General features: G+C 39.9%; 1 protein-coding gene and 1 pseudogene across 6 annotated transcripts in view; one reads left to right on the forward strand and one right to left on the reverse strand.

Moving 5' to 3' along the window:
* The window catches only part of PLEKHA5 (pleckstrin homology domain containing A5), a 261,444-nt gene that overhangs the window by 48,142 nt on the left and 187,048 nt on the right, over window positions 1–26,254 (reverse strand). For 3 of the 6 annotated variants that reach the window (XM_068969979.1, XM_068969978.1, XM_068969981.1), the window contains 3 exons: window positions 23,691–23,774; window positions 20,827–20,946; window positions 19,970–20,023 (listed from right to left, as the gene is read on the reverse strand). The exons of 1 other annotated variant lie outside the window; for it this stretch is intronic. In XM_068969979.1, coding sequence (XP_068826080.1) covers window positions 19,970–20,023; window positions 20,827–20,946; window positions 23,691–23,774 — 258 coding nt within the window. The remainder of the gene's footprint in view (window positions 1–19,969; window positions 20,024–20,826; window positions 20,947–23,690; window positions 23,775–26,254) is intronic. 2 more of the 6 variants (XM_068969982.1, XM_068969980.1) reach the window with 2 other exon arrangements.
* On the forward strand, window positions 24,946–25,230 carry LOC138077985 (ubiquitin-like protein 5 pseudogene; annotated as a pseudogene).

Here is a 26,254-nt window from a genome sequence, read left to right on the forward strand (position 1 = left end):
AAAACTGAAGTATAGTTGATTTATAATACTAGATTATTTTCAGGTGTGCAATACAGTGATTCAGTATTTTTATAGGTCATACCCCATTTAAAGTTACTATAAAATGAGCTACATCCCTTACGCTATACAAAATATTCATGTAGCTTCTTTATTTTATACCCAGTTGTTTATCTCTCTTAATCCCCTACCTCTAGCTGGCCCCTCCCCGCTCCCGTCCTCCCCCTGGTCACCACTAGTTTGTTCTCCACATCTATCAGTCTGTTCCTGTTTCGTTACATTCATTTGTTTGTTTTCACTTTTCAGATCCCATGTATGAGTGATAACATATGGTATTTGTCTTTCTCTAACAAAGTCAAAGTGAAAGCCCCTCAGTCGAGTCTGACTCTTCGACCCCATGGACTCTACAGTCCATGGAATGCTCCAGACCAGAATACTGCAGTGGGTAGCCTTTCCCTTCTCCAGGGGACCTTCGCAACCCAGGGATCAAACCCAGGTCTCCCACACTGCAGGTAGATTCTTTACCAGCTGAGCCACAAGGGAAGCCCAAGAATACTGGAGTGGGTAGCCTATCCCTTCTGTAGCGGATCTTCCCAACCAAGGGGGTCCCCTGCATTGCAGGCAGATTCTTTACCAACTGAGCTATCAGGGAAAAAAATAACATTTAAAGTTACAAAGTGTAGAGTGTCACAGAGACAACTTCTGAAGCTGACTACTTTTCATTATGAAAAATTTCAAATGTATATATCAAATCCTAGAATATTAAACTTAGAAGGCATCTTTGGAAAGTAACAATTTAGTACAGTAAAGAAATGAAAAATGTCAGCAGCTATTATTTTGAATTGTAGGACAGAATGATTATTTATTCTTTCTCTATACATCTCTGAATTTCCCCAATTTTCTGCATTGTATAGATATTGCTTTTCTGATTAAAAAAACAATGTTATTTGAGAGTCAATGATAAAAATATATAAATCGCAAATAAACTAAATTAATGAACAACTGTATCTTTTGCCAAACACCCCCTGGGGACACAAGAAGCTAAGAAAAAACTTCAGCACATGTGTTCATATCATGTATAAGGTTGCTCAAGTCCTTTAGTGCAGCAAGGCCCTGATCTAGAACTGTTCTTACCACCTTTATTCTGCCTTATGAATCTGTATGCATATCAGAAATTGACCGAAGAAACATTAACTAAAAAAAGTAAGCTACCACAATGCATTTGTAAACACCTACAACTATCATTTTTTTTTCCTTTTTATTACAGGCTACATCACAGATCAAAGTTCAAGTTTATTTCTACCAGTGGTTCTGAACCCAGAATCATGTGAGGAGCTTGAAAAGAACAGAGATCCTGACTTCCAGATAATGATAACATACACCTCGAAAATCTCTGATGTGGACAATATCATTAAAATATCAAGGTGACAGTCTGGCCTCAAGATTCCTTTTGACAGAAAAGTAACTACAATGTTCTTTCCCAAAGTGTTGAAGTCAGTCAAATGTAATCTGAGCACAGTGAATGTTCTTCAGTTCACATACTCTTAGAGGATCTCATCTCGGAGAGATGGGGAAGTCTATCTGCAGAAAGAAGCAGCAGGGGGACCATTTCAGGATTCCCCTGGGCATCACACCCACTTGACCAAGGGCTGCTAGGATGCCTGGGCAGTGGGCTTCTAGGGATGAAGGGCACAGAGGAGTGGTCCTGTACCTGGCGCCACCCCTCTTGTGCGCAGCATGCAATGGCTGAGGGCAGCTAAACACAACACTCAAGATCTCAACAACAAGGAGTTTGGTCCCCATTAAGCAATTTCACTGACAAGTCTGACTCAGTCTCTTGTGGGGACACGGCTCCTTTCTCCTGGCTCCTGGTGCGCACAAGGTTTTGTTTGTGCCCTCCAAGAGTCTGCTCCCCCAGTCCTGTGGAAGTTCTATAATGAAATCCCACTGGCCTCCAAAGTCAAATTCCCTAGGGGTTCTCTGTCCCTTTGCCAGATCCCCAGGTTGGGAAATCTGTTGTGGGTCTTACAACTTTTTAACAGTGAGAGAATTTCTTTGGTATAACTGTTCTATATTTTGTGGGTGGATAAATAACTCCAGAAAGAATGAAGAGATGGAGCTAAAGCAAAACACCACCCAGCTGTAGATATGATAGAAGCAAACTCCAATGTTATAAAGAACAATATAGCATAGGAACCTGGAATGTTAGGTCCATGAATCAAGGCAAATTGGAAGTGGTCAAACAGAAGATGGCAAGAGCAAACATTGACATTTTAGGAATTAATGAACTAAAATGGACTGGAGAGGATGAATTTAATCAAACGACCATTATATCCACTACTGTGGGCAAGAATCCCTTAGAAGAAATGGAGTAGCCCTCAGAGTCAACAAGAGTTTGAAATGCAGTACTTGGGTGCAATCTCAATAATTACAGAATGACCTCTGTTCCTTTCCAAGTCAAACCATTCAATATCACAGAAATCCAAGTCCAAGCCCCAACCACTAATGCTGAAGAAGCTGAAGCTGAATGGTTCTGTGATGACCTATAAGACATTCTAGAACTAACACCCAAAAAAGATGTCCTTTTCATCACAGGTGGCTAGAATGCAAAAGGAGGAAGTCAAGAGATAACACGAGTAGCAGGCAAGTTTGACCTTGGTGTACAAAATGAAGCAGGGCAAAGGCTAAAAGAGTTTTGCCAAGAGAATGCATTGGTCATAGCAAACACTCTCTCCCAATACACAAGAGACAACTCTACACATGGACATCACCAGATGGTCAATTCCAAAATCAGATTGATTATATTATTTGCAGCTGATGGTGGAGAAGCACTATACAGTCAGCAAAAACAAGACTGGGAGTGAACTGTGGCTCAGATCATGAACTCCTTATTTCCAAATTCAGACTTAAATTGAACACAGTAAGGAAACAACTGGACCATTCAGGTATGACCTAAATCAAATCCCTTACAATTATACAGTGGAAGTGACAAACAGATTCAAGTGATTACATCTGATAGACAGAGTGCCTGAAGAACTACAGACATAGGTTCGTGGCATTGTACAAGACACAGGTATCAAGACCATCACCAAGAAAAAGAAATGCAAAATGGCCAAATGGTTATCTGAGGAGGCATTACAAATAGCTGAGAAAAGAAGATAAGCCAAATACAAAGGAGAAAAGGAAAGATACACCCATCTGAATGCAGAGTTCCAAAGAAGAGCAAAGAGAGATAAGAAAGCCTTCCTCAATGATCAATGCATAGAGGAAAACAATAGAATGGGAAAGACTAGAGATCTCTTCAAGAAAATCAGAGATACCAAGGGAACTGTTCATGCAAAGATGGGCACAATAAAGGATGGAAACAGTACGGACCTAACAGAAGCAGAAGATACTAAGAAAACATGGCAAGAATACATAGAAGAACTGTACAAAAAAGATCTTCATGACCCAGATAACCTCCATGGTGTGATCACTCACCTAGAGCCAGACATTTTAGAGTCTGAAATCAAGTGGGCCTTAGGAAGCATCACTACGAACAAAGCTAGCTGAGGTGATGGAATTCCAGCCGAGCTATTTCAAATCCTAAAAGATGATGCTGTGAAAGTGCTGCACTCAATATGCCAGCAAATTTGGAAAACTCAGCAGTGGCCACAGGACAGGAAAAGGTCAGTTTTCATTCCAATCCCAAAGAAAGGCAATGCCAATGAATGCTCAAACCACTGCACAACTGCACTCATTTCACACACTAGCAAAGTAATGCTCAAGATTCTCCAAGCGACACTTCAACAGTAAGTGAACTGAGAACTTCCAGATGTTCAAGCTGGTTTTAGAAAAGGCAGAGGAACCAGAGATCAAATTGCAACATCCGCTGGATCATCAAAAAAGCAAGAGAGTTCCAGAAAAACATTTACTTTTGCTTTATTGACTATGCCAAAGAGTTTGTGTGGATCACAACAAACTGTGAAAAATTCTTAAAGAGATGGGGATACCAGATCACCTTACCAGCCTCCTGAGAAATGTGTATGCAAGTCAAGAAGGAACAATTAAAACCAGACATGGAACAACAGACTGGTTCCAAATTTGCAAAGGAGTATGTCAAGGCTGTATATTGTCACCTGCTTATTTAACTTATATACAGAGTACATCATGCAAAATGCTGGGCTGGAGGAAGCACAAGCTGGAATCAAAATTGCTGGGAGAAATATCAATAACCTAAGAAATGCAGATGACATCACCCTTACAGCAGAAAGCAAAGAGAAACTGAAGAGCCTCTTGATGAAGATGAAAGAGAAGAGTGAAAAAGCTGGCTTAAAATTCAACCTTCAAAAAACAAAGATCATGGCATCTGGTCCCATCACTTCGTGGCAGATAGATGGGAAAACAGTGGAAACAGTGGCAGATTTTATTGTTTTGGGCTCCAAAATCACTGCAGATGGAGATTGCAGCCATGAAATTAAAAGATGCTTGCTCCTTGAAGAAAAGCTAAGACCAACCTAGACAGCATGTTAGAAAGCACAGACGTTACTTTGCCGACAAAGGTGCCTCTAGTCAAAGCTACTATTTTTCCAGTAGTCATGGATGGATGTGTGAATCGGACCATAAAGAAAGCTGAGCACCGAAGATTTGATGCTTTTGAACTGTGGTGCTGGAGAAGACTCTTCAGAGTCCCTTGGACTGCAAGGAGATCCAACCAGTCAGTCCTAAAGGAAATCAGTCCTTAATATTCACTGGAAGGACCGATGCTGAAGCTGAAGCTCCAATACTTTGGACACCTGATAGGAAGAACTATCTTATTGGAAAAGATCCTGATGCTGAGAAAGATTGAAGGCAGGAGGAGAAGGGGACGACAGAGGATGAGATGGTTGGATGGCATCACCAACTTGATGGACATGATTTTGAGCAAGCTCTGGGAGTTGGTGATGGACAGGGAAGCCTGGCGTGCTGCAGTCTATGGGGATGCAAGAGTCGGACACGACTGAGTAACTGAACTGAACTGAAACAATTTTAATAATCTGACTGAACTTTTACTCTCTGTACATCATTGAATTAGAAATACTTGATCTTTTTTTGCTCCAAATAATCCTAGAGATAGGCTAGTGGTTTCTTTTACTAAGTCACCTCTGAAAACTATCTATCTGTCTGTCAACATCTCTCTCTCTCTCTCTCTATTTTATTGAAATATACTTGACTTACAATGTTGTGTTAGTTTCTCCTGTGGAGCAATGTGATTTGGTTATATATACATTCTTTTCTTTTCCGTTATAGTTTATCACAGGATATTGTATATATTAATGGTTCCCTGTGCTACACAGTAGGACTTTGTTGTTTATCCATTCTATATATACTAGTTTGCAGCTGCTCAACCCCAAACTTCCAATCCATCCCTTCCAGACACCCTTCTCCCCCTTAGCAACCACAGTCTGTTCTCTATGTCTGTGAGTCTGTTTCATAGATAGGTTGGTTTGTGTCATGAAATACCTACATTTTAATACATAGAAAATGATCATTTCTATAACTTACACTAAAACAGCACACTCTACTTAGTTTTTGCGATGTGAACTTTATAAAACAGCTTTCAAATTAAAGCAGTGCAAGATGACCTAAAAACAAAAACCATAATGCTCTATGAGACCTTGGAATTTCATGCTTAAGTTCCTTAAAAGACAAAAACAAAAGGACTATCCAGTAATTCTCTTGTGACTTGGCTACTACAAGAACCCTAGGCAGCATTAAGGAACTGCTTCTAATAGCTGATGTATTTTGGTTTTAAGGAATCAGAGCAAGAGAAAGACTAATTAGTATGTGGAGGATGCTTAATAATTTACTTGGAAATCAGTTAAATGCTTCGCTTCCTGCTTTAATTCCTTCTTTGAAGTGAAAGGTAATATAGGTTTGGGTTCCAGTTAATTGCAAAATTATAAAGCATTATGAAAGGCCCATTGTTTATTATAAAACGAGAACACAGGATTCGGGCATTACAGAATTTTCATAACTCACGTCAGCAATAAATAAAAAAATCTAAATGGATAAATTTAGGTGGTGGTACCAGTATATGTCTGTTTACAGGTGGTGCCAATATATGTCTGTTTACAACAAAAACACGCATTTTTACTTGAAATGTGTCAGTCTAAATGATTATAAAAACTACCTAGAAAATTTGATACTTTAGTCTCTTTCTCAGGTTTGAGGCATTTTGGGCAAGTATGAATACAGAGCCTTCTTTGATGTTACTGTTGGAAATATCTTGATTAAAAACCCATCACTGGGACTTCCCTGGTGGTCCAGTGGTTAAGAATCTACCTCCTCAACACAATTCTATGCAACTTATGCCATGGCTGGTAGGGTCATGAGCAGCTTTCCAACAGATGCCTGTGGCTGGGAAAGGGTTCCATGTGTGTGGAGACAGACGCCACCTTCATCCTTAGAGGGCCTACTATGCCCCCAAAGCATGGCCTCCAGTTTCTATCAAGGTGTGTACAGATGCTGTCATTCTTCTTTTCTTGGATCTAGTTCCTGAGCAGGGATGGAATCCAGGCCCCCTGTGTTGGGAGCACGGAGTCTTAGCCACTGCACCACGAGGGAACTCCCCGCTGTCACTTTTCCCTGTGTGCCATACATGAAAAAGGCAGAAAGCATTCCAGATGTCTCCTCTTTCTTTGGTGTTCTTGTCATTATCTTAGCAGTTCTCAAACATGACTGAGGGGGAAAAATAAATCACTGATGGGGTTTTAAAAACATGCAGAGTTGGGGAGAGGGGCTCCGGCAACCTGGCAGCTGGGGTGCAGAAGTCCTCGTGAATTGTACTTTTGTTTTTGTCTTGCTAAAGATCCAGTGGTAGTTCTGACAGGAAATCAGGCATGAGAACCACAATCCCGCCCCAGCACTAGTTTAAGTAACTGAGGACCAATTCAACCATCACCAATTAGGAATTTTTTCAAGGTCCTGATAAGCTGGTACTAAATGTTGGTCAAGATATCTGTGCAATTATCAAAAGATGAAAAATTTCAAAGTAATGATCTAAATACAAGTATATTGCATGGAGACTAAAATATTCTTGTTTTTGTATGAAATACAGCATTAAAAGACTTCACTCCCTTAAAAAATCAATTGAATTGCTTTATTATCAGTGGGCTCAGCAGAATCCACTGAGATCTGGGGGTATTACTAAGAATTCAATTTCCAGCCGCCTGTTGTTCTATTATCCTAGCAATTTCAAATATCTGTTTAAAAATATCTATTGCTACAGAAACTAGCCCAGCTAGGATTGCAGAAGGATCAGTATGCTGTAAATCATAAGATAAATGCTCCTGAATAATTTTAGGGGGAGGGTCAGGAAGGAGACAGACTAGCAGTGAGCAAAGACAGGACAATCATTCATATAATTGGTCCTTGGGAAGATTAATTTCCCAATCCCCCTTTATGTATAAGAAGTGGTTAAGTCGTGGCTTAAATGCTCTTTAAAAAGTTTATATAGGACTGCTCTGGTGGTTCAGTGGCTAAGACTGCCTGCCCCATGTAGGAGGCCTGGGTTCAATCCCTGGTCAGGGAACTAGATCCCTCAGCCAGCCAGCCAGTGCGTGAGCTCAGCTGTGTCTGACTCTCCACGACTACATGGACTGTAGCCCCCACCAGGCTCCTCTGTCCATGGAATTTTCCAGGCAAGAATACTGAAGTGGGTTGCCATTTCCTACTCCAGGAGATCTTCCCAACACAGGGATCAAACCTGTGTCTCTTGTCTCCTGCGCTGGCAGGTGGGTTCTTCACCAACTGAAACATCCTGCGTGCCGCAGTGAAAATAGAAGATCGAAGATCCTATGTGCTGCAACTAAGACTTGGTGTAGACAAATAAACGAAGAAACAACAACAACAACACATCTGGCAAATTACAAGCCTGACACCTGGTGCAATAAATGCTTATTTTAAAAAAAAAGTTTATATAATAAATCATCTAGAATAACACTGTCCAGCAGAACTTTCTGTGATGATAAAAATGCTCTCTACTGGTACAGTCCAAAATGACACACCAGTGGCTCTTCTGCCCTTGAAATGTGGCTAGTGTGATGCAGGAGATGAATTTTACTTTTCTAACTTAAATAGCTACATATGGGCTAGTGGCTATTGTACTGGACAGTATAAGCCTAGAAATTCTAGACTGGCAAAGTTAAGTATAATTTTCCCCTAAATTTGGATCTCATTCTCAGAAGGGAAAGCGTTTGCTCAAGCTCTGTCTAGTAACGGATGCTCCTTGAGTTTGAATTCTGCACTAACAGCTTTCTCCTTTTTTGGCGGGGTGGGGCAATCAGTCTGGATGATTTCTAGCAGCCCTACAGAGCTTTTGTCCTTCATTGATGACCAATGAGAAGACCCATTTCTGTGCGGTCATTTTCCATTTAAATGGAAAATGGACTTTTCCTGAGCTTTTAATGGCATTTTAGAAAAAAGAATTTTTAAGTTGGGACTCTGTCTTAACAATAGCCCAAAACCCTGATAGCCTTAATCACCAAAGAATCCATCTCTCAAGAATGTCCTCCTGTGTCTAGATCAATAAACTCTTAAGATGTGTGGCAAAAATAAAAGGCTAAAGAATTTGACATGCCTGGGGGTGAAGCTGTGAGGATTGCAGGGGCCTTTATAAACAGGTCATTTGGATAATGACAACGTAAATGCCTTCCACTCTCATTCTAGGCACAGCTGAAAGTCCCAGAACCTGAGATTGAAGGGTATGACTACCTATAGAAACTGCTCATTGTTTAACAGGAAGCAGGAAAATCTGAAGTGACTTTTTAAATAGAAGAATGTAAATAAGTCTCTTTATAACCAATGGGGCAAAGTATGGAGGTCTATTACTTTGGAAATTTTAAAGCAATCAGAACAGACGGTTCATGCTGTATGTGGTTTCTAAAGGCAGAACTTTGGCAAAGTATTATTATTATATATATTCAGAAAAAATTCAATGGTGCTTTAAAAGATGCAGCTAGACGATATAATATATCCTCTTTTTCTTTAAGGGAGAAAGATAGATTTTTTAAAAAAAAAGAAAGAAAGAAAGAAAAAGAGAAAGAAAACTGGGACACTAACACAGGAGTCATATCTGTCGTTCCCCCAAAAGAAAAAAAAGAGCATTTTTAAACTGACCCTAAGTACTGGCTTCAGGAATAAGATCCACTTATTGAGGCATATTATGAAAATACCCCTAATCCAGCAGAACAAAAGGGGGGCAATCTCTATACTCACAACCTTAGTTAAACTGCTGAATTTTTTAAGTCACCATTTTGAGATACATATCTGGGGTATATTTCAAGGAAACTTTTAAGGTCTAGGCTAATGTCTTTCTAAACAATCTACAATTTACATAAATTATAAACGTAAATTGTTTGGAATTTTCTAAATTTGTACTTTTTCAAACAATTTACAAACTACAGTGTCATCCTTTTTCATCTATGGGCCTTTTAAGAATTTTTTTAAAAAATCCTTTTGGCTACAGGATACATTTTATAGATCCGATTTTTGCTTCAGTGGCTTAAACCTGTTTTCCTTTTCTTCCCTTGGATAATATTTTTTTAAGTTTTTTAATTGGCGGATAATTGTTTTACAATATTGTGCTGATTTCTGCCATATACCAACATGAACCAGCCTGTTTTTCTTGATTAATAACTTAAAAAAAATACTGTTCCTTATTATCTGATGACACCATCTTCCTGGTATTCACAGGAAACTGGAAATATGAAAAGAACTCAAAATACATTTTGTAAAAATGTTTTATTGCGGAAAAGATGTTTGAAATGGTCATATATTTCTCTTCCTTGACAGCATTTTGCAAAATGATACCACAAAATGATATTTTTTTTCCCTAACTTGGTACACTGGGTCTTAGTTGCAGCATGTAGGATCTAGTTCCCTGGCCTGGGATTGAACCCAGACGCCCTGAATTGGGAGCCTGGAGTCTTAGCCACTGGACCACCAGGGAAGTCCCAAAACGATATTATTTTGAAGGAACAAAACATTCCCAAAGTCAAAATCTTACATCATTTCTGTTAGGGAAAAAAAACACTATTTATTTTGGCCAATGGGTAAATCTATTCTAAAATATATTTGAGCTTTAAATCAAAATTAAAATATCCTCTAGATACAGGATCTGGGCTTTATTAATAGCAATCACATTCCTATTGAGTTAAAGTTGGCACTAACACAATTCCTACCATTAAATCAAAGATTTATCAGCTTATGTTTTAACTACATAATCACATCCTTAGGTTGATCCCAGAAAAGATTTTGGCATTTATGCTCAAGTTTATTTCCTTCCTGAGCTTTGAAAACCATTTACAATTCTACCTTATAAGCTCTAACATCCTGCCTGACACTGAGCTCCATAAATCTCTGCTGAATGAACTTACTGGGGGGAAAAAAAAAAAAAAACAAAAAAAGAAAAAAAGAGCCACAATAATTGGGTTATAAAATATTAGCTTTTGTAAATAAATCGTGGAACTGTATTATGCATTTTAGGAGGAGTAGGGAACTATTGTTTTCATTTTCCTGTCTTGGTGGTGGTGGTGGTAGTCCTTGAGAAGTTGTGTCTGACTCTTGTGACCCCATGGCCTGTAGCCTGCCAGGCTCCTCAGTCCATGGTATTTTCCAGGCAAGAATACTGGAGTGAATTGCCATTTTCTTCTCCAAAACATATAGAGATACATATAGAAATACTACAGTTTTATTAAACTAAAGTTTACTAATAGCAAATTATTTGGAGAAGAATCTTTAAAATTAAATCTTTTATCTTTATAAAACTAATTATACATCATTAAGATACTGTGAAGTCGCTCAGTCGAGTCCGACTCTTTGGACTGTAGCCCATCAGGCTCCTCCGTCCGTGGGATTCTCCAGGCAAGAGTACTGGAGTGGATTGCCGTTTCCTTCTCCAGGAGATCTTCCCAACCCAGGGATCGAACCCAGGTCTCCCGCATTGCAGGCAGACGCTTTACCATCTGAGCCACCAGGGAAGGCTCTGGTGGCTCAGAGGTTAAAGCGTTTGCCTCTAACACGGGAGACCTGGGTTCGGAAGATCCCCTGGAGAAGGAAATGGCAACCCACTCCAGTATTCTTGCCCGGAGAATCCCACGGACGGAGGAGCCTGGTGGGCTGTAGTACAGTCCACAGGGTCGCAAAGAGTCGGACACGACGGAGCGACTTAATTTAAGATACTGTGAAAGCTGAATTTACCTTGGTAGATGGGAAAATAACCAGTTATATAACCAGGAGCTGATACTTGTCAGGTAACCAAGATCAGCAACCTGAAACAGAACTATTTTAGGTACAAGAACAACTCTATTGATTTTGAAGTAAGTAAAACAGATTTTAAAAAAGAAAGAAAGAAAATTCATTAATACAAGGTATTCATCCTAGCTTTGTGATTTTGGACAAGTCATTTCAACCTGATTGAATGGGGTAAGAGTAACTGGCCACACATTGCCGAGGAGGGTATGAGAGGCAGGTGGGACATGGAATGTGTCAGAACTTCGACAACTGTGGAGTGATACAAGCTATTAGGATGGACAGATGCTGGACAGGTGCATGGTAAAGAGAATGGGGTGCTTCCGCCGCATCTGAGAAACGATGAGTCACTGGAGAAAAGGGTTTATGGGGGAGGAGGTGTTTGTGATGAAATGAGGGCCCGAGTGACACACCAAAAAGAGATTTAATTCTGTGGGGAACCAGGAGCTTGAAGTTTCCTGAATTAGCTGAAAGACAACGTGGCAGGTTTAAGTACAGCTGGGATTTGGCGATTAAATGGTACTGAGGAGCTCAGCAGGTGTAACATGTTTTGGTGGCATTTATGATCCCCACTCAAAACCATGCAGATACTATGTATCAGTTAAAGTACAATCTGTTTGGATAGTACAGCAGAATCATACAGAACCGTTTTCAGTCAAGTGTTTTTAAAGCACTTTTGACTCCAGTTTCAAGGTATTTTTAGCTTTAATATGAGCTGGTAGAATACAACTCCGGGGGTCCTTTCAGGTAGCCTGCTAATTGCCTTCCTTTTCACCCACCAGGTTGGGAGAGGCTGCTCCAGCCATAGCTGGCGAAGACTTTCCTCTGTTCTCTTGGGGACTTCAATCACTTCAAGTTCTATGTCTAAGCAAAGAGCAAAAGCTACGGTCCTGATCCTTCTCAAGTCCATCAAGCTCTTCCCTGAGGATGATACGTTTGACAAACGTTGTGACATCAACGGGGTTAAAGGGGACCAGTGTTTTGAACCATTTCTGCTCTCAGGTTTTTTTTTTTCGGTCAGGGAATTGAGGGATCAAGATGACAGCCTTAATTTTGGACACACAGGAGATGTACTGAAGGCAGAGCTTCCAAATGGAGATTTCTTTGATCAACTAGAACTACACAATGGTGACTGCAGGGAGAGGTGTTTTAGACATCCTTTGTGCCCCCTCTCCGTGTCTCTTGTTTCATCCCTTGCTGTGTGTTACGAGAACCTCCGGGCGCTCATGTATGCATAACCTCAGTGTACTCAAGAAATGGTCTCAAGGGGCAACTTTGGTCAGTGAAGAATGGGAGCGAATACAAACGCTGCCCTCTTCTCTAGGTCAGCTGGTAAGGCCACAGGATTTCTATCTGTTTGTCAACAAGTATCAGAAGAGGCCCGAGTTGCTTCTGGCAGTTGATAAGCTATCTGCACCTTCCCGCCTCACTCTCTTTTCTTTACTCCTGTACCTTGGGATTACTTCTCAAAAGTAAAACTTCCTGCAAACAAGCCCACATCAAGGAAGCCAACATCACTGGCTCTGCTTTCTAGGAGAAATCCAGGGGCTAGAGACGAAAAGTAACAGACAACTAGTAAAACATTGAGTAGATGAATGTTCAGATGAGAGGACACCAAGACACTGGGCACTTCCATAAAATTAGGGTTGAGATGGGTAAAAACAGCAAGTAGGGACAGATCCATCACTGTAAGAAACAGGAGAACCGTGATAATAATGGGGAAGCATCAGGCTGAGAGGTCAGCGTTTTGACACACATACACTTCCACATTCTAAATTCTAATCTACACACTGTCCATTTATTTATATTCTGCCATTAAGAGTCCATCCTAAAGGAAATCAGTCCTGAATATTCATTGGAAAGACTGATGCTGAAGCTGAAACTCCAATACTTTGGCTACCTGATGTAAAGAACTGACTCATTTGAAAAGACCCTGAGGCTGGGAAAGACTGAAGGTGGGAGAAGGGAATGACAGAGGATGAGATGGTTGGATGGCATCACCGACTCAATGGATATGAATTTGAGTAAACTCTGGGAGTTGATGATGGACAGGGAGGCCTGGCGTGTTGCAGTCCATGGGGTTGCAAAGAGTCAGACATGACTGAAAGACTGAACTGATTATGATGTCATATCCTGGTTAAGATATTCCTCGGTGACATCTCCCTCTCCCTACCACTACTATGATCAAATATGCAGAGGAAGGGAGAGATAGGAAGAGAAAAAAAAAGAGAAATGGGGTATGCGAGAGAGAGGACTGCTCTGAACAGCAAGGCACAAGAAAATACTGATATTTTATACCACGTCATTAATTTGTGTCGGTATGTGCTAAATAAGGTATTTTCAATTTTCCAGTTTCCTTAGCTTGCTTTTTCCAAATGCCTTTTCTATATCCCCTAGAAACATTACCCCCTGGAGCTTTCAATCACCCCTAAAAATAGAAGCTCTAGGATCCCTTCAAATATTAGAGAAAATCAGAACTTACTTAATAGCTCAATGGAATAAAGGTGCTGAATGGCCAACAATGAAAGCCATCAATAATCTTTTCAGTCATCTTGTTTGCATTTCTTCCCTTTTAGGGAAGCTGTTTTTCATGAACACAAAGAACAAAATGCAAGAAAGTACTCTGAGATTTTTTACCTTGAATGGTTTCAGTACCAATTACATACACCCAGTTAACTGTTTCTTTTTGCATTTCCCTTGGCATAAATGTGTTTAGACGTGGTCAGAGTTCCTGTTTTTGTGGTTTCTTGAAAGGACACAGAAAGCATGCAGATGAGGGATGTCCACAGCAACTAATAATAGGGTGTCGGACTTCTTCCAAAAGTCACTAGGAGTTTTGGTGCACGCAACACAAAATATTAGTATTTATGAAAGAGCTACATTATATAATCTGAATGCTACTACCAAACTTTTGCATTTTAGAAACTTCAATGTACTCTTCCACATGTTTTAGGGTTAGTGTGGTGACCCAAAGACGAAAGAGCAGATAAAACAAAGGAGGGTCTTGGAATGCAGGAATGGAAAAACCAGACCCTTATCATCCTTCCCTCCCCCATGTTGTATCTATTAATGGATTTCAAGTCCCCCTGAGCAGTATAACCTGTCTCCCTTCCTACCTGGGAGAAGGTATTTGCTTTGCTCTTCCCTCCATCCAGTATATGTGCCTCATCCAATCAGTAAATGACCCACAAGACCCCTAGCCCACTCTTTGTACCCTAGGTATAAAGACCCCTGTTTAATGTCCGTTTTCCCTTGAGTTGGCCCGCTGTCCTAACAGCATCTCCCATTCTAATAAACTTTATTTCCCTCTCATTCTGTCTCGTGTCTGGAAACGCTTTTCCAACCCACATCCAGACCGCAACAGTTAGTATAGTAAAAGACTCTTACTTCCTCATAAGCATTTGATCATACTTAAAAAGCAAAAAAAAAAAAAAGAAAAATTCCCACTAAAAGAAGGATTGAGGGATTCCCTGCTGGCTCAGTGGTAAAGAATCTGCCTGTCAATGCAGGAGACAGGGGGTTCGATCCCTGGTCCATCCGGGAAGATCCCACATGCCACAAAGCAACTAAGCCTGTGCACCACAGCAACTGAGACTGTTCTAGAGCCCAGGAGCCACAGCTACTGAAGTCCCCACGCTGCTACCAGAGAGTAACCACCAGCCCCCGGCCCGCACTGCAACTGGAGAAAAGCCGCCACAGCAGCAAAGACCCAGCACAGCCAAAAACAAATAAATTTTTTAAAAAAGAAAGACTGAGCTTTTGCCTTGCAAACCTTGAACATTCTCATGCAACAAGAACACCACAGGTATTCATGACTTATATTTTTCTTTTTCTGTACTTTGGCGAACTGGTTTTTCATAAGACATTTCCAGCTTTTCCATGAAAATCTGAGGATAAGGTTTAGCCATCTGGTGTTAAAGAATATACTATTTGATGCTAAATTCAGAAATGATTTAGTTCTGTTCCAGGTGGGGAGGAGACAGCTCCAGCTGGGTAAGGGCAAATGAATGTTATAAAATGACTAGCAGAGTCATATTTCTTTTCATGAAGAACTTTTGAGTACACTAGGAATAGGCAATCTTCAACACAGGCGTGGCTGTCCCTTCCTTTCCGGTTTTCATGAAGATATTTCTGATGCAATTAACTATAATGACTCTTGAAGGGAGAGGGAAAGGGTGGAACGTCATAATTTTAAAGGTCATTTGTGAAAGCACATTCGATGTTACCATTTTACGTTTAAAAAATGAAAAATCATCTGCTACAATACCGACACAAGCAAAGCATGCCTCTGTAGGAGTCAAGCTCCATTTATTCTCTCAGGTTTTCTAAAATGGGGAGGCTGGCCACGGGAGTGCTGGGGGGAGGAGGTGGGGAAAGAGGGCTGGTATAGGCTCAAGGTCACCCACCAGCGGGCAGCGTGCTTGCAAAAGGTCTGCGAAGCGCTGCTCCAACCCTCTAGATCCTTCTGGTCCACTCCTACCTACGTTATCTCTTCATCTCAGTTCTTAAGCGTTTCATTTTCTGTTACCATGGCCTACATGGAAAACTGGCAGAAACTCCCTCATAACTGCTCTTCAATCACCAAAAGAAAGAGAAGGAAACAGCAAGTGAGGAAGAAAGAAGCAGAGGGAAAGACGACAGAGGAAGGGATGGCAACACGTCCTAACTTCCCCAGTCCTATTCCTCCTCCCATCATGACTGAGCAACAAGCACCAGTTCTTGCTCTACCTGTTCATCCACAGAGGTCTTGCCTAGTTCCCTCTCCCCAGCTCCTACTCTAGTTTCTACAACCCCAGCTTCACTCCTGGGCTCAGTCCAGCCAGTCCTTGCCCATGAGACAGGAGGCAAGAACTAGACAAGGGAAGGAATCCTTGTCAGGGACAAGATGAAGAAAATGAAGTCCCTACACCCTTGTAAGGCCTGGTGAAGCAGACATACACTCCAGCTGACAAGCAGAAGGTTGACGACATACAGTAAGCTTCAGTGGAAACCTGTTTCTCTGGCTTCAAAGAGATGATGTACATCTGGCTCTGTGAAAACATCAGGAACTCCTAATCATCAAATAAAGGTTCAAAGGCATAGATCTAAAATGCAAGCTCAATTTGTCCTGTTCTGAGAAAAAAGGAAAATATATCAAGAAAGTCTCTTTTCCCTCACTGTCAAAGAACTCTTCAAGAGGAGCTATCATTACAGTTGCTGATAGTCTCGAAATTACTTCCAACCTCCTGGCAAGTAGAGGTCATTGCAAGAGGTACTTATGGCTTTCCTCGCCCCCTCCCCCCACCCCCCCCCTCCATATTTTGGTAGGTAGAGAAATAAACAGTGGAAAAGCCAATGTCAAATCCATTCTATAGATGTATTTTAGGATGAAACTGTCAAGTTTCACTTAAATTGTAACCAAAAGTTTCTCTAATGTTCAATGATAACTAAGTTAAATGAGAAGAAAATGAGTTACTGATACATTATGCATTTATTCATTTTCTAAATAGAACCTGGATGAGGTACATAAAGTATCTAGTTGGGATTATTGTATGTTCACAGATTATACATTAGGGCTTTGATATCTAAAAATTCATTAAAATGACAAATAAACCTAGGCTCATCTTAATAAATATAGACTTTGAATAGTCTACTAACTGGGCGATAAAAACATAAGCAAACTGTGATAGTGTACTTCAAAGTAAAACAGAAAGCAGAAGAAAATTCTACCATATAATTAATACAGTTTTTGTTATTTTAAAAAACACTCCAGTAAATGACTTGTCTTCATAATGGTGATAAGGCACCAGAAGTTAACAGTTTGGGGTTGACAATTTAATATGTAAATTTTTAGAATTTCAGATAAGGTATTTTTATTTGTTATAATATTAGGAATGAATTTACCTAGAAGCACTTTAGAGACTATACTTTGGTTCTATTTTTCATGAATAATGATAGGGATTAAGAGAATTTAAATCAATTAAAAATTGGCCTTAGGTTATTCTGATGATTTATTTGAGCAAGCAGAACAAGTGTTGAAAGAGTATCAATTAGTACATATTCTCTTGGTATGATATATAGTCTGTAAAATGTGACCAGAGCCTCTGACGCTAAGGTTTTAAAATCTTTCAAATTTACAATCATATAAAACTGGTGAATTAGTTTATAAACCCAGGTAACCAATAATGCCTATAAAAATTTACCTGGTCATCTAAAATTGGCTACTGGCAGTAATAAGATTAAAAGCTGGAAATGTTTGAGCTGAAAAATTTCATTAAAATTAAAATTACCAAGAATTCTTTCTATATAACTTAATAACCTTTCTACATAACTTAATAATCTTACTACTGATATAAATAAAATATAGGACTGTTCAAAAATAAATATTTCATTTATATCATATGCAATTATTTGAAACCATAAATTTTTCAGATTTATTTAAAGAGAGATTTTTCTTTAGGAACCCTTAACAATATACACACTTGGGCACATCTGAGTTTCTGGGCAAAGCCCTCACCATGTTTTTATACATACTTTCTATTACCAAAAAATGGCCCAATTTTTGCCCTCAGAAATAGTCATTGCAAGTCATCAACGATCAAACTCTGCAATTCTTTTCACTATCACATAAATTTTTAAAGTGGAATCAGACAGCTATTTCAGGATCTAATCTTAAGAAAAAGGTGAATCACTGGGAAAGCTCTGCTGACATGCTGAGAGTACAGAGAGGATGGGATACAAAGTTGAAAGTTTAATTTTAATTAATTAATTCATTGAAAAAACAACACACACTATTCTTTTACATTTCTGGAGGCTAGAAGTCTGCAATCATTTCCATCTGCCAAAACCACTGTGTGGGTAGGGTCATGTTCCCTCCACACTGTGGAGGGGAGAGCCCACTTCCTGGCCTTTTCCATCTTCTTTGCATTTTTTGATGTGGACCATTTTAAAGTCTTCATTGAATTAGTTATAATATTGCTTCTGTTGTTTACCCTGTTTTTTGTTTTTTTTTTGGCCAAGAGGGCTGTGGGATCTTAGCTTGCTGACGAGGGATTGAACTCATACCCCCTGCATTGGAAGGTGAAGTCTTAACCACCGGACTACCATGGGCTTGTGTCTAAAAAGCTGAGATTTTAGAAGCCACCTGTAGGACTGTCAGCATGGCACATCAGGAAAGGCTTGGCAGGGCATGCCAAGAGAGCAAAGGACGACAACAGAGCCTCAGCCAGATCTAGGCCACTGAAGCCAAGGGAAGAAGCAGCTCGACCTGGGAAAGAGGATGAGGAGAGGCATTTGTGCAAAAGTGTGTATTCCCATGTATTTACCTGCCCTTTCCCAAAAGTTGCTTAAGTTCTGTGGGTCTGCAATAGCAGATTTGATTTGATGAGGTACACAGTAAATTAATAAATCATTAGGTTTATTTCCAGAGATTCTAGATAACTTCAGATTCACATTTATATCACTGTTTTTAACCCTCAATTTTGTGAATCCCACTGTTTTTCAGAACTATCATTAGATTTATATACAAAGGAGCTTCTAAGACAGTTATTTCCCATGTATGTTAGAAGCTTTCTGGCAGTGTGGAATTTTAAGGGAAGATTTATCTTACTATTTTGTTGGCAAACATGTCTTTATTACTGATAGCATATATAATATACACTGTGGTTAAATTTAATAACATCAGTTTCTGGAGTGAAGATAGAAATTTGGATTCATGAAATGCTGATTTTTAAACCATTCTGATGGGCGAAACTAAGATGAAAATATTTTGTGTGAAAATAAGTTACATATTAACAAAAGTGTATTTCTTTCAAAAATTAAAAGAAATATGACTGAAGGTCTTTCCAAGGGTTATCCTAATGCAAAATCCCTCTTTAAATAGAACTAATTTAAAGCAGTGCATTATTATTTTGTTTCAAACAGGACAGGGCAAATATAAATATGTAAATAATTTCTTATAACACTTTCTACAGTAACTTCTTTCACTTGATGAAATATTCAAGTTTAAACATTTTGAAAACAAGCTAAAGCAAGTTTTAGGTTAACTTGTATGGAAAAAAAAATTCACTAGAAGAAATTTTTATTTAAGAACATTTTGAAAATTCTCATCAAATTAAAATTAAATATTAACAGGGAATTTCATAAACACCAACATTTAGGAGTGTCAGCCCTTGTTTATGAACTTCCACTTTTCAACATTCACCTTAACCAACCACACTCACTCCCACCACCGAGAGAATGCAACTCTCGGTCAAACTGACACCGGGAGGAAATGGTGAACAATAACACAATATCTTCACGCATTTCACTCATCCTTATCCTCCCTTTTGGGAATACAGAGACCACCACACCGGTCTCCTCTTAGCCTTCCAAAAAGGCATTCACAGCTGGGTGTCTATTTCTTAAATGAGGTCACCTCCAAGCTGATGTAAGCCAGTAAGTACAAGTTTTCTTGGGGTAAGAATACAGAAATCTAGTGAGTCCAGGCTCTCAACTTCCAGAGACCTGGCATTTGTATCCTGCCTCATCTCCACAACTGTCCTTTCTATCCTGGTTATTATGGTATTCCTGAATTCCCCTGGTAAAGGATTTCTTATCAGCCTGCCACTGTCATGCTATTAACCCAAACTGTCTGAAATATCCGAGTAGATGGAAAATTGTACTACACTTAAAACATTAAAATGTAAGGTACGATAAGAAAGAAAAATTCTTCAAATCCCACCTGATGATCCAAATATATGGTGTTCCTTTGAAGGTGATGTGAAAGGATTTCATTCTAGTAGACGTCAATCAAGAACAAAGCGACAGAGAAAGAGGGTGCGGAATTCATGAAAAAGTCAGTTTTGAAACAGGAAAAACAGGTTATCTGCCACCACCTATTATGTCACAATACACAACAACTGTCACACATGCCCCCCCACCCCATAAATGGTACAGATGACGTATTCCATTACTATAAAAAAAAATCACACTTAGTTCTGTAAGAAATTATGTAGACATGCATATAAGCTGAAACAGTAAGCAGAAAAATCCTTCAAATGGCTTTAGCAGACTCCATGTTAGAAACTTTACAAATTAATTCTTTTCTGCAATAGAGGACTACTTCTTGGGATGTTTATAACCAGAGACTATTAAACCCTTTGAGAAATGTTTCCGTGTGTTCATTTTCAAAATCGAGAACACAAGGAAATGGATCTTTGGCAATGAAAAGGCAGCATTATTAGAAAGATGATCAATTCTCCACTGGTTACTTTATGGGAAATGACGGGACTCTTCAATCCGGTTCACCGGAGTCGCAGTGTTTGGTGGATGACAAAGCTATTCTGAAGTCTTGTTTGCCTTTCCTTGCTCACAGCCAAAACTTGGTGGGTGAGCGCGTAGAGGGAAGGCTAAGAAGAACTGTACTCAGCCCACATTGATAAGGTATGACCAAAGGAGTTCTCAAAGGGTCAATAGGAGGTCCTGCAATGGTAGGATGGCTCGTGCTCATGGGGGTGACGCAGGTCGGACCAACTGACGATGAGCGGCTCAGAGTGAGTGACGAGAGCAGACACACAGACACACGGCTCCGGGGCTGACCTTTGGGCTGTGGGCCTCGAGTTTGAGCTGCATGAGCTGTGCTAAAGTGTGCTCCCGGATACTACTCAGCTCCGCCTGCTGCCGTCTCAGCTTTATGAGCAGCAGTGTAAGCTCCTCTGGCTGAAGGAGTACAATTTAAGAGTCCAAACAGTGGAAAACAGATTAATTGTGGTCTTAAGTGACAGATATTAAACCAAGATTTCTTGGCAAGTTTCCTCTTACGGCTGACATCAAACATAGTGCCTAGGCACTATGATGATAGGTTCTACAAAAATGCATAGATATCTAGAGAAATAGAAGGAACAGTGTTACTTGGTAAGGTACAGCAAAACAACAGTATATTCAGGCATTTTCTCAGAACTCATGAGAGACTATTCATACATTAAGTATAAAAAAGCATAATGCCAAAAAAAAGAAAAGTTTGTACATGAGAGCTATAATTTAAAAAAATTTTTTCATGAGATGTTTAAAAACGGCACCTAAGACTTTTACAGCAGTAGAACAATACCCGCATGCCCAACACTCTATTTTAGAGACTAGAACGTAAATGCAAAGAAATAAAATTCATATAAAACATGGATGACATCTTCACATCATTACACTCAGTTAGCATCTGGGATCTATTAATTGCTTCCCAGCCATATTTTTAAATGTCACTGTTAGTGTTTTCACAGGATATTTAGTATTAACCAAAAGACCAAAATTTTTTTAAAGGAAATATATATATATATATATATATATATATATATATATTTACTACATGAAGAAAGCTCGGAGGACAGCACAGAACCTTTCGGTTCCTGACTGGTTATTCTGATCCCTGACGGGGAATCAGCTTTCAAATGTAGATAAAAATTCCTTAACAGGTTGATCTGATGTATTTTTCTTCATTAGAAATGCAGTAAAGTGTGGTCATTGACAGTCTTATAGGCCATGAAATAGTGTTCAGTGTTTTTTTCTGAGCTTTGTTATGATCAGAAACCACACAGAGCCCACAGGGAGACTCTCTTCACTTAAGGGTTGCAATGCGCCCTGAAAACGTCCAAGCCAAAAATTGTTCCCAAGACTGACTTGCTTTGCCAGCACCACAGCATCACACCCGCTCTGTTCTGTTCTGTTTGCTATTGCTCTTTATCTTCCATATAAAAAATTTTTTAGAGACACAAATAATGTTTTAACAGGTATAGCTGATTTGCAGTATTATGATAGTTTCAGGTATACTGCAAGGTGATCAGTTATATATATATATTTGGATTATTTTCCATTATAGCTTATTACAAGACACTGAATATAGTTCCCTATGTTATACAGTAATCCTTGTTGCTTATCTACTTTATGTGTAGTACCCTGTATGTTACAAATCAATTTTTAACTGTTATTTGAAGTTACGTTAAAAGTTACTGCCTTCAGGTGGAAAAAGATGTCAAAAGGAAACCATCATTACTACTGGATCCTCAGGATAAAAGTGGGTACCTATGCAGGTGAGACAACAGCCTCTTCTATTAAAGAACGTGTGTGCGTGTAACTTAGAGCAGACATTCCTTAACAGAAAACAAAGAACTGCCTTTGCTCGGATGCCAGCTACATGCTGTCATCTCATGGCTGTGGGAAAGCCCATATCTTAGGTCACTATATCCCCAAGCCCTAGAGATCTTGTCAGAGAGAGGGGAGGGTGGGTGGAGTAAGGGATTAGACAGTCTAAGACCCAGAGTGGTACTGGACAGAAATACTAAAAGAAAAAACCTTAAAACTCTGGCTTACTATTTATGGAGTTAAAGAGATTTTCAAAAGGATGAAAGATTCCAACAAATTTGCCAGATATTTAGATTTAAGGCAAAATAAAAAGAGGCACAGTGGACTCCCTCCAGGAGGCAGCGACACATAAATTTTATCCTAAACAGCCACTAGAGGGAGCAAGGGAGAAGAGGAATGCTCATAACAGGATACTTAGCGTGAGCTTATTAATGTCCATCAGATCAACAATATTTAAAAATTCCAAACTGAAATTCCCTAGTTTTAGAGAAGAATATAGTACCCATAGCCTTTAATAAATAAACCACAAGTATTTTAAAACCAGGAAATCTTCCTTATATCTAAGCATGTAAGAGATGAAATAAAAAATGTTTGAGAAATACATGTAAGATGAATTTGATTGTTACAGAAGGACTTTAAATAATGGACAATTATATGGTCCTCATCTTCATAGAAACTGAGACTAAACACTAGTATTAAAGCACAGCTCCCCTGATAGAAGAATGCAATGAAATTTTGAGAAGTTATCTTTTCTTTCTAATTTGAAGAGCAACAGTGTTCTGGGGACGTAACTCCTTCTCAATTTGAATGGAAATAACACTGACTATGAACTGTTCACAGTAAGCACTTGCTTGAACCTAGGATCTGGGACAGTCTCTCTGTATAAATATGTAAATCAGTTTCTTTTCTGCTCTAAAGTAGTTAATCTACATCAAAATTCACCAGAGAAACTTACCAGGCCTGCAGTTTGACTACACACACAGCATTTCTTACTGGATTTGTTCCCCTAATGAACCACTCCAACGTCTGTTTTAAGGAAGAGGAAACTAACATTCAACGAAGTAGAGAAGCCCTCCCAGGTTCTTCAGTAAATGTGGAAAACAGCATCTTATATCAAGGCAGACATTTAGGGAAAGGGAATCAGGCAGACACTGTTGCAGCTACATGGCTGCAAACTCTACCACTGAGCATCTCTTCCACAAAACTGGTAATGGTTTTTCTCTGAGAGGCATCTCTCTGAAAACTCAAGCTTAAAAGCTGTGTCAGATACATGCTATCATGTGCAGCACATAAATAACACATGATATGGTAAATAAAGATATCGTACTCACCGTTTTGCCTTGGAGGCTCTGGGGACTAACAGACTGTAAAGTGAGGCCAGCTGGCATTGACCTCCTGTCAGGCACGTACATGTGCTAGGAAGATAAAGGTACGGTATAAATTGTGTGGTCAATGTCAGTGATGAAAACTGTATTATAAAATGCCATTTAAAACTGCTACTAGTGCTTATGAAAGAAGACAGATACTAAAGCTTCAGGACTAAAATACACACTCTGATTGACAGAATACTTCTATATAGTCATTTGGCTCAGCGTTTCTTAAACGTATTGGTCTCAGGATCCCTATATGGCCTTGCATGGTTGCTAAGTCACTTCAGTTGTGTCTGACTCCATGAGATCCTTATGGACTGTAGCCCGTCAGATTCCTCTGTCCATGGGTTTCTCCAGGCAAGAATACTGCAGTGGGTTGCCATGCCCTACCCCAGGGGATCTTCCCGACCCAGGGATCAAACTCACATCTCTTATGTCTCCTGCACTGGCAGGTGGGTTGGCTGGGTACCATCAGCACCACCCGGGAAGCCCTCTTTCTGTCACTGAAAGAAGATTTTCGTGACAAGAGTGGTATTCTTTTACAGTTTTGCAAATCTCTTTAATGTCTGGCTAGATTTTCCTATCTGCTTCTGTATTCAATCTGTTGTGTTAATCTCTTTTAGGGGAAGTACATGAAGAAAATCCACCTTCGATAGTTATTTGGAAAAGGGAAGAGAACTTGAATAGTTTTTTTTTGATATTTGCACATGTCCACATTTCAAATGAACCTTTTACCCATTCATGGTTTTGTGACATCAAACACAGGTCAGGTGGGAAATACTGGCTCAGTGAAATACACAGATGTTCCAATGGCTGGCACTTGTTTTTCACTATATGAGATGAGCAGCTCCTATCTGTTAATACCATCGCTGATCTTTAAGCACCAGAAAGCTGTCAAGCTCAAAGAGGCAGGTACAAGATTCCCCAAATTCTAATTTTTGCTTGAAGTGGTGTCATTGGTGACAAATACCGTGGGCTGCCTTCCTTGAAGTGGCAGGTTAGCATTCCACTCTGGAAGTGTCTGTCAAACACCAAGTCTGAACAACTCTAGTTTGTCATTTGTTCTTTCAAGTAAAAACGGTGTTTTATATATATATATATATACACATATATATGTATATATAATTTTTTTTTTTAAAAGAAGGGCTCAGGCTCTGCACCCCAGTGACGAGGCTGTGGCATCAGCTGGTTCTAGGCGATTCAAGCTCCAGCCAGGATGATCGAGGTTGGCTGCAACGACCATCTAGGGAAGAAGGTCCGCCTTAAACACAGGGCTGCTGACACCAGCAGGGATCTCAAGAACCTGATCACAGCCCAATCTAGCACCCACTGGAACAAGGTCATTTTGAAGAAGTGGTTCATGATTTTTATGGACTGTGTGTCTCTGCGGGACTATGAGATCCATGATGGGATGAACTTGGGAGCTTTATTACGAATAGGGCAGAATTCCTCTTCCCTGCCCTTTCCTCTTCTCCCTCTTTCACCCCCCACACTAGTATGAATGTTTGTTTTTGAAAACTCTTGCTAATAAAAACTTAGAGGCTGGACTTCCCTGGTGGTCCTGTGGTTGAGAATCTGCCTGCCAATGTACGAGACACAGGTTTGATCCCTGGTCTGGGAAGATCCTACGTGCTGTGGGGCAGCTAAAGCCCGCGTGCCACAGCTACTGAAGCCTGGGTCCTGGAGCCTGTGCTCCACAACAAGAGAAGCCACCGCAGTGAGAAGACTGTGCACCGCAAGTGGAGAGGAGTCCCCTCTGCTCGTCCCAAGTAGAGAGCGCCTGAGTGGAACAGTGAAGAGTCAGCAAAGCCAGAAATAAATAAACACAAAACAAAACATTAGAGCCTGGAGAGGGGAAAAAAAAAAGGGGGGGGGGGCTAGTGTAGCTTGCAACTCAAATAAGCATGCAAGCGTTTTTCTCTGAGACAACCATTAGTACTTGGGTATCAATAGACATGCTTTAAGTACATTTCCCATTTCATCACACAAACACTATGGAATGAATAGTCAAGACTGAACACAGTTATCTTTTACTGTTTCATGCCAGGGATTGAGTGAGATTGCTCCTTTATTTTTACAGCAAATCTGTGACAGTGAAATATTACAATGACCACTTACACAATCTGAGCCATTGCCTTGACTCAGGCTAAGGTGCTAGGGCTTTAACCCACTTTTTAGTGTTTTCACACTTGTAGGAAATGACAACACAGTCAACAATACCTTATTACTACAAAAAAAGTTCTGAGCTTATCAGAGACTCCCTGAAAGGCTCATGGGTACCCTCGGGTAATCCCAGGTACTCCCTAAGGGTCCATGAACCCTACTTTGAGAACCACGGGTCACATCAAGAAAGATGACAGGATGGTTACAAAGAAAACTTAGCAACGTTGGAGAAGATTTGCAGGAGGACCAGATGTTAGCTGACTGGGAAAACTGGCTCGACAGCACACCTGCATCTCATATTTGCTATTGAAACAGATGATCAATTTTGACCATGAGAACACTGTTCAACCACGCACTAATAA

This window comes from Capricornis sumatraensis, chromosome 4, assembly GCF_032405125.1.
Source record: "Capricornis sumatraensis isolate serow.1 chromosome 4, serow.2, whole genome shotgun sequence".
In the NCBI taxonomy this organism is placed as follows: domain Eukaryota; kingdom Metazoa; phylum Chordata; class Mammalia; order Artiodactyla; family Bovidae; genus Capricornis; species Capricornis sumatraensis.